The sequence below is a fragment of the Dermochelys coriacea genome, chromosome 15 (assembly GCF_009764565.3).
Source record: "Dermochelys coriacea isolate rDerCor1 chromosome 15, rDerCor1.pri.v4, whole genome shotgun sequence".
NCBI classification, from domain to species: Eukaryota; Metazoa; Chordata; order Testudines; family Dermochelyidae; genus Dermochelys; species Dermochelys coriacea.
The window spans coordinates 2574811-2590131 of record NC_050082.1 but is presented as its reverse complement, the minus strand read 5'-3'; the positions used below and the strand labels follow the sequence as shown (position 1 = coordinate 2590131).

At 54.5% G+C, this 15321-nt stretch overlaps 1 protein-coding gene and 1 long non-coding RNA gene across 2 annotated transcripts; one reads left to right on the top strand and one right to left on the bottom strand.

Annotated features, from left to right (window-relative positions):
* Window positions 1-117: 117 nt before the first annotated feature.
* Window positions 118-15321, bottom strand: CFAP73 (cilia and flagella associated protein 73). The gene is made up of 8 exons (XM_038373506.2): window positions 14974-15321; window positions 9927-10032; window positions 8059-8163; window positions 6839-7039; window positions 4800-5021; window positions 3015-3173; window positions 2515-2643; window positions 118-522 (listed from the first exon to the last, which is right to left on the bottom strand). Exons 1-7 carry the CDS (start codon window positions 15282-15284, stop codon window positions 2551-2553), a joined length of 1197 nt encoding a protein of 398 aa, XP_038229434.1. The 5' UTR covers window positions 15285-15321; the 3' UTR covers window positions 118-522; window positions 2515-2550.
* On the top strand, window positions 6946-10656 carry LOC122456762. Its single transcript, XR_006275804.1, has 3 exons — window positions 6946-7065; window positions 7514-7561; window positions 10562-10656. It is a non-coding gene; the product is annotated as an uncharacterized LOC122456762 (long non-coding RNA).

Sequence of the window (15321 nt, the reverse complement as noted above, 5' to 3'; positions counted from 1 at the left end):
TGACAGCCTAAGGGATATCTGCCTGGAGAAACTGACCCAGGCTAGTTTGAGGGACCCAGCTGTTGTGAATGCACACAGTCAGTTTGGATTTTGGAACCTTGTTTAACTAAATCAAGGAGGTGATGAAGTGTTTTAAACTGGGTCAGGCAGCTGCTGCTTTAATCCCTGCATTGCTCAAGGATGGAGCAAAGTATTTGCCCCAAAGGGGCTGTGCATTCTACATAGGTCCTGATGTTGCAGAAGAAGGTTGGAAGACTAGACCTCAGGGTTAATGGTGTACTAGTAGGCAGAGTTGATGGCTGGAAATACCTGAAGATCACCATGACTTCTGTTCCAGGTACTTCAGGAGCCTTCCCCCAGGCAGCAAAGTCCTGATGCTTGGGGCTGTCGTGTCTGTCGAGTGGCCATAGCACATGCAAAGGCTGCAGGTGCGGTGATTCCATGTGGCAGCAGGAGAGGAACCTGCTATGACAAAGGTCTGGTGGTGGTTAGCACAAGGCCCTGGTCCAGCTCCCATGGAGCCTGGAACAGAGAAGACAAATGGATGCTGTAGTGCAGGGGAAGCTGCAGCCAGCTTTGCCTTCCAGTTGCTGTGAGAGCCCACCCTGCATAGGCCCTTTCTACCATACAAACAAGGCTTAAACAGGGCTGGGATAGGATTGTGTTCCAGCATAGTTTCTTTTTGCCAAGGTGCAAAGAACTAGGATTAAAGACCCAGACTTTAGTACCAGATTTACAAACATGGTTATTGCTCAACAGGTAGGAACCACATGAGGGATAGAACAGGGGCCAGGCTGTATCAGCTCCGTGGGCCTGAGCCAAAGCAGATATATGAATTTTACAGCTCCAGCTTGGGCACTTTGGCCCATTAGCTCAAGGTGGAGCACCTCCTGTCTTCAGCTCCAGAGGGTTCCAGTTCAATCGCTGGGATGATGGCCAGCGCAGGGGCTCACAATCATGGTTGAGTTATTTTTCTAATGCAGGCTGTCTGCAGTGGAACCTCCCACCATTTCACTAGCACAAGGCTGGGAATGCTGGCCAGTGGGGCTCAGTCACAGCCTGGCTGGTGCCAATACAGCTGCAGCCCGGACTCAGTGCAGGGTAGGGGCTGAACTGAGGCTGGAATGAGACAATGGTTTCTAACCCTCAGTTCTGCACCAGCCCCCCACCCCCACCCCATAGGAGCAGAGTGGGTCAAACAACCAGACTGGTTTGAAGCTGGCGCTCTGGAAGTTTGTGAATAGGCTAATGTGAAGGGGCTGCTGCACTAGCAGGGCCTGGACTCAATGACCCAGGTCCCTTCCAGGCCAGGGGAAAGGTGGGAGGAGCTGGCATCTCCCAGGCATGGTTGAGCAGGACTGACTCCAGCAGGTACCTTCAAACACAGGGGGAATTCAGGAGCCATAGCCCAGTCAGCCCCTGTGACCCCAGCCACTGTGGTCAGTGGGGTGGGTTTGTTAATTTCAGACATGACCCCCTAGCATCTCCTTGCCCACTGTCAGGCTGGAAAGCAGCTGGGGGAGTGATACCTCCCCCAGTAAAATGCAGGGTCACAGATGTTCAGTGGATAATTTGTAGGACAGGTACTGTAGGGGTAGGGGAGGGGTCTGGTTCACAGTGCCCGCCCTCCCCCTTCCTATCGACCCATTGGCCCATCCAACACCGACTTTGCGGGTCTCTGGACAGATGGACAAGTGCGTCTGTGATCTTTGCATAAAGTGAGAGGTGTAGGCGGGGAAATGCTGCATTCATTCCTGCCTAGATCAGGCTGCTAGGCTGGTACTTTGAGCCAACGCAGGGTAAAACTCCTTTGGGGCAGGAGCTGTAGGTGATTTAGAGCGGGGGGGGGAGGGGGAGAGAACGACAAACTTTTTGGTCCAAGGGCCACATCGAGGTTGCAATACAGTATGCTGCCCTGACCCCTATCCACACACCCACCCCCTGACAGGCTCCCCAGAACCCCTGACCCATCCAACCCCCCCCATACTCCTTGCCCCTGACTGCCCCCTCCTGGGACCCTGTCCCTAACTGCCCCCCCCAGGACCCAACCCCCTATCCAACCCCCCTCCGTTCCCTGTGTCCTGACCGCCCCTGCCCCGAACTGCTGCCCCATCCAACTGCCCCCAGGACCTCCTGCCCCTTATCCAAGCCCCCTGCTCCCCATCCCCTTACTATGCCGCTCAGAGCAGCAGGACTGGCTTATTGGAAAGCCTGGGAGGTGGGTGGGCCAGAGTGCTGGCAGCGTGGCTGCAGGGGAGGGGCCAGGAGCGAGCCTCCCCAGCCTGGAGCTCGGGCCGGGTAAGAGTCCTGCGGGCCGTAGTTCGCCCACCTCTGATTTAGAGAATGGTGAGTCAGTGATATAATGAGGCTTAGCCCCCTGGAAAACAGCAGTAAGCCGCATGCCTGATTTTGTAACACAAGGTGCAAGCTGCATTCAGGCAGGTGGGAGGAGAGGGTATGCAAGAAAGGATGGAAATCAGGGCTGCCCAAAGCCAGCCTCAGCAGCAAACTCACGGTGGAGGTGGTGCAGCTGGGAGGAGGCTGAGTGGCTTAGCTGGCAGCAGCAGGCGAGGGCTGTACGGCAGGTGCCCCTTTGCGGAGGTCAGCAAGGATGTCAGCCAGATCGAGCATGCAGAGCTGCACCTGATGGAGACAGAGCGCGGTTGCTTTAGAAAGGAACTTTACCTGGATCCAGCCAGTGATGTCCTTTGAAGGCTTGTGTTTTCAGGAGAAATCCCAGCAGGGGCTGCTGTAGCAAATAGTAGGGCCCACTCCCTGACGTAGCCTGGGGTACAGAGGAGCTCACAGCTACTCTAGGCCTGTCCTGTCCCAGGAGGGGCACTGCAGGGAGCAAGACAGGAGTACTGGCTACTCCACTCCCAGCCTCTCCCAGGGGGAGGTGCTGTACAGGAGGGTCAGCAGCATTGGCTGTAGGCTGTTCTCTAGCCTCCAGAGCAAAGGGCTGGGGAAAGCCAAATGCAGTGAAGAAGAGCGGGCGGGCGGCTGCATCTGACCGTGCCGAGCTGGGTTTCCGTGTCCTCCAGGGAGACGTCCACCTGCAGCTTCATTTGCTTAGTCGCCAGCTGGAAGAGGTTGAGGGTAGCCATCTTGATCTGCCCCAGTTGCAGGGTCTTCTTGGTGGCTGTGTTCTGGATCTCAGTCCACTTGGACTCCTGCATTGAGATTGGAGCAGAGGGTTATGGGATGCCTTGACACAGGCACTGCATCCCCCAAACTGCCTGCCCCAACCACGCAGCGCATCTTCCCTATGCCACGGGAGACCAGTCCTGGAGGGCTGTCAGCACCCTCGCTAGAGCAGCGATACCCAGCCAGCAGTCTCCATGCACCAAAACTGGGTTAAGCCCACACAGCCCAGTGATAGTTGTCCCTGCCTCAGGGACAGATGACGCCCCCTCCCTCACTGATTGGGTCCTCATCTTCCTCCCACAGCAGAGTCTGATCAGTTGCTCCATCCCAAGTGATGCTGCCTCGTGTTCCTCTGAACATGGGGCTCCTGCCTTGATTCCCCTTGGCAATGTCCCCATCTGTGAACGAAGCCTCAGCCCGGCCCTGGGAGGTAGGGATGGATTATCCCCACTTTGCTTAGGGTGGGAGGGGACAGCGTGCTCAGATCAGGCTGCACACTGGCAGCAGAGTTAAGAGGAGAACCCCAGCATCCTGGCTCCTACCTGGCTGAGTCCAGCTGTACCCTTGCACTTCCAGTCCTGTGGGCATGGCACCCTGCAGCAGCACCCACCACATAGCCCCATGGAGGCTGCTCTGTCTCACAGCTGATGCCAGCTGGGGTCATGCACATGTTCCTACTCTGCACTTTGGCAGTCCCGAGTTCAAATCTGCACAGAGGGGCCCAAGTGCTAATTCCTGCAGTGACCTCATTCTGGTGCAGCCTACAGAGCCATGCCTGGTGAGCAGCGGAGCTCCATCCCCATGCCTTGTTGCTCACTGGACAAGGAGCCGCCTCAGTTCAGACTCCTCATTTGTCTCTTGGGGGGTCCACAGACAGAGCATGCCCAGAAGATGTTCTCGATGCTGGCATGCCAGAGCCTGATGTACACTGGGCCCCATCCCCCCACCAAGGCTCCTGAGGGGGGAAAATGGGTTTGGTGGATGTTGCATCTTGCAGGCTAGTGCCTGGCCCAAGCAGAAGCACTGGTGTATTATAGACACACCAGGTCGGTCTGATCCTAGCCCTAGCAGTGTTTGCTCCCCACCTGCTGCACCCGCATCTCTCCCTCAGCACCCTGCTTGTAGGGGCTATGCCACCAGCCACCCTGCTCTCTAGCCTGCTTACTGGAGCAGGAGGCACCAGCATGCTGCGTGGGCGAGGCTGGCATCATCCCAGCAGGAACCGGGCCCAGCTCACTCAGCCCTTCCAGGGTTCACAGCTGTTCTCTTTAGGCAAAGTGAGGGGGAAGGCAGGAGCCATCCTGGATGGACTGCCAGCCCCACCATGCTGGCAGCAATCGAGGGCCCAGCTTGGGAGGGACAGCAGAGCAGGAATGCAGCCAAGACCCCCTCCAGCTCAGGGTAGGTCAGTGCAGGTGGGTGGTGGCCTTCAGGCACCAGGGCCCATTATGGAAGTGGTGTGGGAGAGTCACTGGGGCCACTGCTAGGGGTTGAGAGAGCCCTTGGGACATGGGCACATATCCCTGCCCCACAAGGCAGAAGGAGCCTCTAGGGAACTGCCCCATGCCCCAGTTTCATAGGGCCAGTGGAGTATCCTAACAGTCTCCCACCCCTCTTCCCCGGCACGCTGGAGGGCTAGTCTCCCCACTTACCCACTGGTGCACCTTGGCCCGGGCCTCCTCCCGCTGGGCCTGCAGCACGGCCAGCTGATTGTTGAGTTGCATGATCTCGTTGTTGCTCTGCTCCAGGTACTGCTGGAGCTGGGTACGCTTCTCCGCCATTGCCTCCCGGTTCCCCAAGTCCTGCTGCACCAGCGCCACGTTGGTGGCGGTCAGCGTCCTAAAGCGGTCGATCAGAGCCTGGATTTCCTGAAACTGCCCGGGGAGGGGACGGTGGGGGAGGAAGGGATAACGGGGGAGGCAGAGGGTTAGGGGTGCTCATTCAGCACAGAGGTGCAGGCCTGCAGCCTGGGAACCGAGTCCCTTTCACAGGTGGCATAAGAGAGGGGTTACGCTGGATTTAAATTAGCAGGGCTATCCTGTTACATTGAGTGCATCTCTACTTTGGGTCAGGGACATCCCGCACCCTGTGATCCTTTGTTTCCTGCCTGCCCCCTCCCCCACAACCCCTGCCTCAAGATCTCTGGTGCACCAGCATCCCCTGTGCACCTTGCTCTAGCAGGTTTGGGTGGAGTGTCCAAGTCACCATGGGTCACTGGGATCCAAGCCAGAACCAGCTGCCTCCCACCATACTCCTTGCACAGGGGCCCCTTCCCCATAGACAAGGTTACTGGGCAGCTGGGTCAAGCCTGAGGGGCCTAGCGGCTTTCCTAGAGCAGCTGGAGCTGCAGGCGGAGCATGGCGTGTTTCAGCACCTCTCAGCCCAGGGGAGGCCACCTCCTCACCCACAAAGGGGCAGGACGTGGGGGGCAGGATTAGCTTGTTTCAGCACCACCAGTTTCAGGCTACAAACCTCCCCAAGCGCATCAGCTGGGGAGGGATCAGAGCACTTGGCGGGGGTGGGGAGGCTGCTCTGGCTGAGAGGATCAGGGCAGTTGTGGTGACAGATACTGCAGCTGTGTGACAGGAGCGGTGGGGCAGTGCTGTGGGGCAGGGGGGAGGTGCTGGGGCCATGGGGCAGTTGTGAGGGGAATGTGCTGTGGCCTGGAGGGTTCTGTGCTGGAGGAGGCATGGGGAAGTTGGGGGCGATGGGTGCTGTTTCCATGGGGGGGCAGCATGTGATGCGGCCATGAGGGGGCACAGGGCAGATGGGTGGGGAGGAGGAGTGCTGTGGCTATCAGGGGGCAAGACGCAGTTGGGCGTGATAGGTGCCGCAGCCGTGAGGGGCAGTTATGGGTGACAGGTGCTGTGGCCATGAGGGGGTGCAGGGCAGTTGTGGGGGATGGTACTTTGTCCTTGAGGAAGCGTGGCACACTTGTGTAGTGGGGGGCTGCTGCTGTGACAGGGCACGGGGCAGTTGTGGGGCGGTACTGCAGCCGTGAGGTGCTGTTGTGTGTGATGGGTGCTGTGGCTGTAAGGGGGTGCGGCCATGCAGGGACACAGGGGGCGTGGGGAAGTTGGGGGTGATGGGTGCCATTGCTGTGAGAGGGCGCTGGGCAGTTGGGAAGGGGGCGTGTGATGCGGCCGTGAGAGGGTGCTGGACAGCTGTGGGGGCTGCGGCCTTGAGGAGACGCAGGGCAGTTGTGCGGGGGGGGGGGTGCTGCAGCTGTCAGGGGCCGCGAGGCAGTTGGGGTTGATGGGTGCCGCGGCTGTGAGGGGTAGTTATGGGCGACGGGTGCTGCAGCTGTGAGGGGGTGGGGGGCAGTGTGGGGGATGCCGCAGCCATGAGGGAACACAGGGCAGTGGGGGAAGGTTGTGAGTGACGGATGCTGTGGCCCAGAAGCAGGACTTGGGTCACTTGTTGCGGGCACAGGAGGTCAGGGTCAGCAGTGGGCCAGGACAGGGAGGGTTGCACAGGAACCTGGGGACTTCGGCAGTTGGAGGGACTGAGCACTTGCAGGGGGTGTCAGAGTGCTTTTCAGCACAGGGAAGGTCAGTAGCTGGGGAGGGGATCAGGTAAAAAAATGGGGAGTGGGGAAGTTGGCATGGGGGCATCTGGAGACAGGGGTAGTGCCCCCTGCTCCTGCCCCTGCCCCTCCCCCACAGCAGCTCCCTGTAGAGTCCCCCCTCACCTGCTCTGTCTTCTCCAACACCCCCTGGAGATAGCTCCGGAAGATGGCATGGGCTTCCAGGTGCCTCTGCAGCCTGTCCCTCTCTACGAGCAGTCGGGTGATCTCCTGGCGCAACTGCATGGCCTCCACGACCTTCTGCACCACCTGCTCCCGCTGCTCACTCACCTTGTGCAGTGCCCGGCTCCGCTTGGAGTCATTGTCCTGCCACCCACAACACAGGGAACCAGGTAATGCCAAAGGGCAAGCTCCCCACCACACTGAGCCCACATGCTTGATGTGTAGCACTGCTGCCACAGGGTTCTGTTCTAGCAGGGGCTACTGCTATGAAGGTAACAACCTTCTACTGACACCTTGCTGGAGAAGCTGCTCCTTTAGCTCAAGCTGTTGAGCTTCGGCTTTAGGTCCCTGATTCAGTCCCCACTGATAAGTTGCACTGTCTGCGTGTATGTATGTTGGGGAATCAGAAATGGGAAGAACCAGAACCCTGGATCCAAATGCACCTAGAATCTAAAACCAAAGTGTGTGGCTGAGAGTGGAGCCCAAACTGGATCCTTGTAGCTGAAGGACTGTGGCTGAGGTCAATAGTGGTGCCTGGATGTGCTAAGGAATTTGGATGATGAGGGAAATGGGGAAATGGCAGACGTGCGCAACGACTGTTTGTTTGCTTTCAAACAGGTTTGTAGCAATTGGACGTCTGACATCATGAATGCCAGTGAAAACAAGGTAGGATCAGAGGCTAAAATAGGGAAAGAACAAGTTAAAAATTACGGAGACAAGTTAGATGGATTTCATCAGGCCCTAGCGACTTGAACACTCAAGGAGCTGACTGAGGAGATATCTGAGCCACTAGCAATTATCTTTGAAAAGCCATGGCAAACGGGAGAGAGATTCCAGACGACTGGAAAGGGCAAATCTAGTGCCTATCTATAAAAAGGGGAATAAGGACAACTCGGGGAATTACTGACTAGGCACTTTAGCTCAGTGGTTTGAGCAGCGGCCTGCTAAACCAGGGTTGTGAGTTCAATCCTTGAGGGGGCCATTTAGGGATCTGGGGAGTTGGGGATTGGTCCTGCTTTGAGCAGGGGGTTGGACTAGATGACCTCCTGAAGTCCCTTCCAACCCTGATGTTCTACGATTCAATACCTTCCGAATACAGTCCATCCCCACCCCAGCAAGCAGGCTTTCCTCCCAGCCCCGGGATGGACATGTGGATCTTGTACCTTCAGGAACTTGTCAAATTTGAAGATGGCCTCCTTGAGCTGCCCCTCCTTGTGTTGCAGCTCCTTCCGGCGCTGCTGCAGGCTCTCCATCTTCATCTGGAACTCCTGCAGAAGGACAGGACAAGGCCAGTCAGGGGTTGGGGCCAGCCCAAGCAATCCTTCCCGATTCTTCACCAGCAGGGGGGCAAGGATCCACAGAGCACTGGGCTTGGTGAGGGGGCTCAGTGTCTGGGAAGAGAGGGCTTCAAGGCTGCATCCCCTGCAGTGATAGAGCCGCAGCAGGTCTGCCTATTGCTGAATGTTCTGTAGAGCAAGAGTAACATGCTGCCAGAATATGGGTCTTACAGTCTCCTTCTAATGGCTTGTCCACACAAGGATACAAGCCCACTAGTGCTACCAATTGAGGGAGTTAGCCCTTCAGCGCAAGCAGCAGAAAATCATGCTTTTAACACTGAAGGCCCCGGGTTCCTGCCTTGCTATCAGCCGAAGTGGCAGAAGTTATACAGAACAAGGAGTGGAGAGCTGACTAAATGTTCTGTGCAAAGCCCTCCCTGGCATTCTGGTGGATCTAGTCCCTGTTTCATCTTAACCCCCCTGTGGCTCCATGTCCAAAAGACTGGCCAGCGTTATCAGTGCTGCATGGGTATACCGGTGCACCACCATTGTCACTGTTTCTTGGGTCAGCCGTAGTAGTCACAGTGGAGCTGAATATCAAGCTGCAATGCCTGCTAGACTGGGGGCTTCCATGGGAATTAGGCACCTAAATACTTTTGAGGATCTGGGCGATTATTTGGAACATTTTATTTGTATTGTGATAATGCCTAGCAGGCCAGGACCCCACTGCTAGGTGCTGTACAGTCACAGAACAAAATACACACCTTTTTTTGTCTATGCAGGAATATCTGGCCTGCAGCACATAGCGTGTATGGGAGTACGGGGGGGTGGGGAGCCTGGGGACAGAGTGAGGGACCCCTATGAGTCAGTACAAACCCCTGTTAAAACATTCTAGGTTCCATCCAAAACATTTACTGACACCCTTGATCTAATACTGAGGATCCAGTGATGGCCACTGCTGGTGCAGGGGCCTTCTCCTCTGCAGCAACTGCCATCTCATTAACTGATTTGCCAACTCTTAAAATCTCATCTGAAAGCTTTTTCCCCTTGCCCATCTCTTAGTCCCTCTCCCGTCACTGCTCGGCCATTACATTAAATATCTTTCTATTACACAATTCGCTAAATGTACCATTTTATTGTTCTCTGCTGTTTAATTATGTAACTATTATTACATCGTCAAGGTGTTTTGTACTGTTCTCCCTCTCTTCCTAGGTACATACTTGGCCACAGTGTGGCCTATCAGATTAATAGGTCAATCAATCCTGGGCAAAATCATGTTTATTATAATTAACACTAGTACACCAAAGTAACCCGTTGTGCATTACAAACTGCAGCACCATTTTTTGCTGCTAAACTTTTCAGATTTGGGCCAAAATCTTTTGGTTACTTGAATTTTCCCTGAACAAATGAAATTTTCTGGGGACCGGGGGTGGGGGAGTAGGCATGGGGAAAAGCATTCTTCCAACCAGCTCCAGCCCAGTGATGTTGGGTGTCTTTAAAGCAGGAGTTGTCTCCATTGATTGCATTGTGCCTCTCCCCTCCTGCCCTTGAGCCCTCAGGAAGTGACCAGCTACTCCCCATCATGCAGCCCCAGTGACATGAAAACAGCAAGGACTTGCTTTCCATTCTCAACCTCCTTCGAGGCTCTGATGCCCCCCCAACCCCTCGCCCGTCCAGGGACCCCACCATTTAGGAATCATGAATCTCAAGTTAACAGGCACAACCCCGGCAAGGCCCTATGCAGCTGTATTTACCTCTTTCTGTGTCAATAGGGCTTGTTCCACCTCTGCCAGCTCCCTCCTCTTCTCCAGCAGGCGGGTGGCAGGGGTCAGGTAGTCGTCTTCTCTTTCAGGCATTTTCCTGCAGGGGAGGAACAAATGGGAGAGTGGCAGCGCCCACCTGGCCCTAGTGGAACTCTGTTATCTCCTCTTCAGCCTCCATTGCCATCAGTGGCATCCAGGATGCCGAAAAAGGTTACGCCGGACTGGGTATGGAACTACTGAGATACAAGGGCACCACACTTGTTTTTACTGCAAATGCCACATGTTTACTTGGACCCCCTGACGTGGGCTGGGCCACTGCAGCTCCACAAGCCAGCACTTCTCCTCAGTGGCCACCACCCTGTGCTTCAAATGTAACGATTTCATGTCAAGAGATGCACAGTCAGCAAGCAACCTAGCTAATTTCAGGGCTGGCCTTGGGGGAGCAGAGCCATGACTTGAGTACTAGTTTTTCCCCCAGTTCCACCCCAATCTATCCCAGAGGACAAGCTGAAAGTGGTTTCTAATCCAGAGCCTACCAGGTGCCAAGACAGAGATTGTGGTTTTACAATCACAGGTTTCCAATTTGTTTTAAAACTAGTTTTTTCTTCCCCATGTTACATTTAGAGAAATGACAGGGAAAAGTGAATCCTTAACGAATGTGCAAGGCAACAGCAAGCTCAACTGGGCCCAAAGCAACAAACTGAAATCAAAAAAGGCAAGAGCTCTTTTCTCAAATCTCTTCCAATCTGTCACAGGGTGACTGGCCCTTTAAGAAGAAACAGGTCCAGTTCACCTCCAGCAAGGGCCTGAGTGTAGGGCTGCCAATTTTTTAATGGCAGAAAAAAACCCAAACACCCTTGCCCCACCTTTTCACCAAGGCCCCAACCCCACTCATTTCATCCCCCCTCCATCCATTGCTTGCTCTCCCCACCCTCACTCACTTTCACCAGACAGGGGCAGAGATGTGGGAAGGGGTGAGGGGCAGAGATGTGGGAAGGGGTGAGGGCTCCGGCTGGGGGTACAGGCTCCAGGATGGGGCCAGAAATGAGGGGTTCAGGGTACGGGAAGGGGCTCAGGGCTGTAGACACGGGGTTGGGCTGAGGGAGGGGGTGCAGGCTCTGGGAGGGAGTTTGGGTGCGGAGGGGGTTTTGACCTGGGGTAGGGGTGCAAAAGGAGTTCACGGTGCAGGCTCCGGCCAGGCGGCGCTTACCTCAGGTGGCTCCCAGAAGTGGCCAGCATGTCTGGCTCTCAGGTGGAGGGGCCAGGGGGCTCTGTGCAATGCCTGAGCTCACGGATGCCGCCCCCACAGCTCCCATTGGCTGTAGTTCCCAGCCAACGGGAGCTAAAGAGCCAGCACTCAGGGTGGGGTCAGCATGCAGAGCCCCCGTGGCTGTCCCGTGCCTAGGAGCCAGACATGCTGGCCGCTTCCGGGAGCTGTGCAGAGCCAGGGCAGGCAGGGAGCCTGCCTTAGCCCCACTGTGCCCCAACTGGACTTTTACCAGTGCTGACGGGAGCCACCAGGGTCCCTTTTTGACCAAGTGTTCTGGTCAAAAACCAGATACCTGGCAACCCTGAGTGAGTGCACCTGGCCTCTCTAAAGAGCCAGGCAGCAGCTCAGCGAGGGGAGCAGGAAGGAGCAGTAGTTGAGTGCTAGCAAGTGAGAGCTGTTGGAGAGAACTGGTGAGAGCAGGAAAAACCTGCTGAGTAGTTGGCTCCTGCAGAAGCACCTTGGTAAAGGGGAAGAACAAGTCAAGCAGAGCAGGCCAAACCTGGATTTTGGAGGGAGATTCCCATGGGCAGGGGTAGGACTTGCAGGCAAAGGGACTGGGGAGTGAAGGGATACAGGGAGCCCTCTTGCAAGGGCCTGAGGGCTGCAGGAGAGTTGTAAGCAGCACAGACAATTGCCAGAGGTGGGGGCCCTGGAATACGAGTGGGGCTGGAGAACTGCTGCATTTTAACTTGCTATGCTCTAGGGGGAGAATGGTCTGACTTTGAGGGATCTGCTGGAGGCTGAAATCACTAAATTATGCCAAGCTGCAGGGTTTGTATTAGCCTCTGAAGGGGACAACATTCTTTTCCCAGGCAGAGAAGGTAACCATTGGTCTGATTTGTGGTGGAGAAGATGGGCAATTCAGTTGTGCTGGGCACTGTTGGGAAAAACCAAGTAAGGACTTGCTAGTTGCACCGTGGCCAGCCACAGAAGGGTGCTCTGGCAGGGCAAGTCCTGCTTACATAGTTATAGTCCTTGTAGGTGTTATTTATAGCAAAGGAGGTCAGACAGAGGAGTGAATACTTAGTTCAGTGGTTCCCAAACTTGTTCCTCTACTTGTGCGGGGAAAGCTCCTGGCGGGCCGGGCTGGTTTGTTTACTTGCCAAGTCTGCAGGTTTGGCTGGGTAAACACACCAGCTCGGCCCAGCCCGCCAGGGGCTTTCCCTAAACAAGCGGTGGAATAAGTTTGGGAACCACTGTTTGGGAGTTTGGGAAAACCACAAGTTTGGGAAAAACCAACCCTAACTTATCAGGACTGGGTACCACCCAAAGAATACGGTTACGGAAACATTTTGGGGTTGAGCTTTGTCTATTTGTCTTTACTAAACTCAGATGTGTTGGGGGGGGGGCTCTTGTTACCACACAGCCGTCTGCCATGCTGTAATTTGGACGGGCAGTGTCGATTCACTTGCTAGAAGGGATCACTAGGTCATCTAGTCAGACTTCCTGTGTAATACAGGCCAGAGAATTTTGCCCAGTTACCCTGACCCAGTAACTTGTCTGCCTCAAGCAGATCTTCCTGAAAGGCTTCCAGTCTTGAGCTGGAGATTCCACCACTTCCCTTGGTAGCTTGTTCCAATGGACAATCCCCCTTGTTGCTAACAATGTGTCTGGCTTCAGCTTCCAGCCATTGGTTCCTGCTCAGCCTGTCTCCTTGCAAAGGTCCTTAAACATGAATCAAGTCACCGCCAATCTTCTTTGTGATTGAGCTCTTGAAACCTCTCACTGCAAGGCATTTTCTTCAGGCCACAAATCTCTTTTGTGGCTCTCTTGCACCCCTCCTATTTTCCAACATCCTTTTTAAAACTTGGACACCAGAACTGGATGCAGTATTCCATTATTGGTCTCATGAAAGTGACCTGAGCTTTACTAAGCTGTGTTCCCGACAGGCGCAATGAAACCGCAAGTCTCACTATCTTAGTATATTTATTAAAGCCCCAGCTGCTGGAGTCATGAGATTGCCTGAGAATCCAGACACCAGAAATAGGAAGGGCCCAACATTAATTGGCTTAAAAATCACAACACTTGTTTTAAATAATTGCATGAGTTTCGCACCTGACTCCTAGTTTTTGAATGCTTGAGGTTGGCAATGTTGCACACAAGAGAGGCAGCGTGATTGGGTGGACAGGACACCAGACTGGGAACTAGGCAACAAAGGTTCCAGTCTAGATTCGGCCATTAACCAGCTGCATGACCTGGGGTAAGTAAGTCCTTTCACTGCTCTGGGCCTTAGTTTACCAAGCTATAAAACGAGAGCCATGATACTCCCCCTCCTTGCTTTGACATGGATGTAAAATGTCAAGTGTAGCCATGGCTTAGGGAATTGCTTAAAATACACCATAGTACAGCCAAGGTAAGCATATGCAGGCAGCAGATGGGATCATCACACACTCCTAACCTGTGCTGTAATTGTTCTATAACCAGGCATTCTAACTTCTGAGTGCAGACAGCAGCTCTTTTGGTACAAGATAAAATGTTCACCATATCCCCAGGAGCAGAAAGCAACACTCTACAGAAAAGAAAACACAAAGCTTCATCAAGGCTTTCTACGAATGCTTCCAGTGCCTCATTTTCACGTCCTCTGACCCTGGTTCCACCCCCTATATTGCCAACCCCAAATGTTTAAAAAGCATGAGTCAGGCTCACCAAAAATCATGAGACTGGCTTTCAAATCATGAGATTATGTAAAAATACTAGATTTGGGGTTCTTTTTATTTGCCTTCTGCTTTTCAAGCCCTTAGGATGCACTGGGGTCACATTTGAAGCTGTCTCCACAGCCACAAGGGCTAGAAATTTACTTTTTCTTTAAGAATGAAGGCTGAAATCACCACATATCCACTTGACTCCAGGAGCTGGGGCTTTAAGGAAAACAATAATTATCATGAGACCCATGACAAAATCCTGAGAGTTAGCTGGAAAAATTTAATATCTGGATGGAATTTGCCGATTTGGCTAAGTTGGAACGTTTTGCAGAACCAGTCTGATTACACCAAAGTACCGACAGCACCCAGGCAGGCTTCCAGCAGAAACCTGTCTGGTTTCCGGCCAACTAAGCCCAGGCTTCCAGGATTCACCATCCTGGAGCAGCCAGCCATGCAGACTACAGTGTCGGGTGGAATTTCAGGACTTTGCAGGATCTGCATCTCTAGGGCAGCCAGACAGCCCAGCCCCATGCCACGCGGCCAGGTCTCCAGGGCTTCCAGAGTTTGGGGCACTGGGGCAAGGCTCCCTTCGCTTTCATGGACAATTTCAAAGCTATTGGGGTTTTTGTTCCGAATTGGAATGAAACCAAATTCTGGAATATTAAAATCCTCCACAAAACAGAATCTGCTTTCTCTGCTCAGCTCTACTTGGGACCCTGTGGGGTGCTGGCAGAATTCCAGCCCTGATCAGCAAGCAGGGTGAGAACAGGCTACCGAGAATCACTCCAGGAAGCATCTGCTAAGTGTTTTCTTGCTGGCACAAAACCCAAGAATTAGCCATCCCTCCAGCTACCCAAATAAAAGACACCCACTGCTATTAGTATCAGCAGGAAGACTACTCCCCTGAGGGCCTGAGCCAAAAGCCGCCTACCCCTACCATGCTTCTTGCCCAGAGATCTGCCAGCGCCTCCATAGCTCTACAGAGGGCCTGGCTATACAAATAATAATAAGAGTTATGCGGGCTCCCACAAGCGGGGGGGGGGGGTGCCCAGTGCAGCTGTGCAGACCTCTTCACAACAAGCAGCCACCTGCAAGTGGGGGGAGATAGGGAGAGGATCTTACTCACAGCAGCAGCAGCTTGTCCCGGAAAGCTGCGCGCAGATATTCTTCCAGTTCGAAAGCCATCGTGGCCCAGCCCCCAGCAGGGACCCTCGGCTCAGGGAATGGGGAGCCGTGGGCCCCCAGCTGCCGTCCCAGCGCCTGCAAAGGGAGCAGAGCCCGTCCGTTGCTAAGGAGACAGTCAGCACAACGTTCTGTTGCCATGGTCACGCGTTCGGAATCCCGGAGCCCTTTAAAGTTTCTCTTCCGCGCGCCGCTGCAGGAGTCTAGAGAACATCTCGTGCAGGGCAGCGGGAGCCGCAAGACCGGCCCAACCATGCCGATTTATTTGCAGGAGGGAGGCAGCAAGGGAAAG